The 1663-nt window shown below is 63.9% G+C and overlaps 1 protein-coding gene across 1 annotated transcript; it reads right to left on the bottom strand.

Moving 5' to 3' along the window:
- Positions 1-19: 19 nt before the first annotated feature.
- Positions 20-1663, bottom strand: PHYSODRAFT_402607 (hypothetical protein; the record flags this gene model as incomplete). Its single annotated transcript, XM_009541913.1, has 1 exon — positions 20-1663. A coding segment is annotated over one exon (1644 nt), but the record flags the coding sequence as incomplete, so codon positions are not given.

Below are 1663 nucleotides of genomic sequence, written 5' to 3'. Positions count from 1 at the left end.
GTCGACTCTGAGGATCCCCGATCCAGTACACGAGCGAGCCGAAGATGAGCGTCTCGACGACGGCCAACGGGATCTGGCTCGCCGACGTGGCCAGCACGTACGACGTGGTGCGGAAGAAGTTGGCGCCGCGCTGCTTGTAGAAGATCTCACGCTCCGCCATGTACGTCGGGATCTGCGACGACTGGCCCATGGACAGGAACATGACCGTGGAGAAGATGACACCCATGACCACCGACACCTGCGTCGGGTCGAAGTCGTAGAAGACCGTGCAGAACAGCAGGCCCATGATGAGGATCATCAGGAGGCGGCCGAAGATGAAGGGCTTGTTGCGGTACGTCACCATGAGCTGGCGCTTGAGCAGCGTCAGCGTGCTCTCCACGAACGACTGGTGGAACGCGGGCGTCGGCTCCATGACCTCGGCCACGTTGCGCAGCAAGTCTGCTTCGTGCGGGGCCTCGAGCTGGTTGAGCATCTCGCGGTGGATGTTCGATCGTCGGAAGGACTCGGCGAACTCGCCGGCGCCGCGGGGCTGCTTCGTGTGGTAGCTCTGCACCTGGTAGCGGTACTGCTCGTTCGTGCCCAGGTCCAGCAGGTAGTCAGCGATGTCGCGCTCGGGCGGGCACGAGAAACCCAGGCTCTCGAAGTAGTTCTCCACGCGACTGCACGGGCCATGGTACATCACCTGGCCCTCGTTCAGGATCATCACGTCGTCGAACAGCGCGAACACCTCGGGCGACGGCTGCAGCAGCGCGACCACCACCGTCTTGCGGAGCGTGTGCGCCACGCTGCGCTGCGTGTTGATGATATCGTACGTGGCCGCAGAGTCAAGACCCGTACTGATCTCGTCCATGAGCGTCACGTACTTGGTGCCGAACTCCATCTCGCCGGTGGTCACGCGCTTGCGCTCACCGCCGGACACACCGCGGGTCATGGCGTCGCCCACGATGGTGTTCTGGCAGTTCTGGAGTCCGAGCTGCTGGATGATGATGTCCGGGTAGTGCGCGAACACGGCCTTGGCCGCCTCGAGAGCCTCCAGGTTCTCCTGCGGAGAGCCCTTGGACAGCATCTCCTCGCCGCGCTTCGACAGCTCGCCGCCGCAGAACTTGTGCGCGAACTCGAGCGTCTCCTTGACGGTCAGCATGGGGAAGTGCTTGTCGCGCTGGTTCACGTAGGCCACGAACTGCGGCAGGCGCTTGACGATCTGCTCGCGCTGCACGTTGTTGAAGGTGATGTCGCCCTCCACCGTGATGTTCTTCTCAATGGGGAAGCGGCCGCTGAGCATCTTGAGCAGCGACGACTTGCCGGAGCCGGGCTGGCCCAGCAGCAGCGTGATCCTGCCGGGCGCGAACATGCCGCTCACGTTCTTGAGGATCTCCTTGCGCACGATGCGCTTCTTGGGGCCCACGAACGCCTTCTTCATGGTGTTGGGGATGGTCGGCAGCTCGTGCTTGGCGCCCGAGTCGTCCACGACGACGATGTCGGCGGTGACCGAGAGGTTGTTGAAGCGCACGTCCATCTGCGGCATGGCGCGGCCCATGGCGGCCCCGATCTTGGTGGCGACGTACTGGTGCAGCACCTGCGGGCCCTCGGCCATGAGGGCCTGGCCCGACTCGAGGCCGAGCTTCTTGGCCGTGGTCGGCGACGGCTGTGTGGATAATTCCAT

This window comes from Phytophthora sojae (assembly GCF_000149755.1).
Source record: "Phytophthora sojae unplaced genomic scaffold PHYSOscaffold_58, whole genome shotgun sequence".
Lineage (NCBI taxonomy): Eukaryota > Oomycota > Peronosporomycetes > Peronosporales > Peronosporaceae > Phytophthora > Phytophthora sojae.
This window is presented reverse-complemented; position numbering and strand designations above follow the sequence as displayed.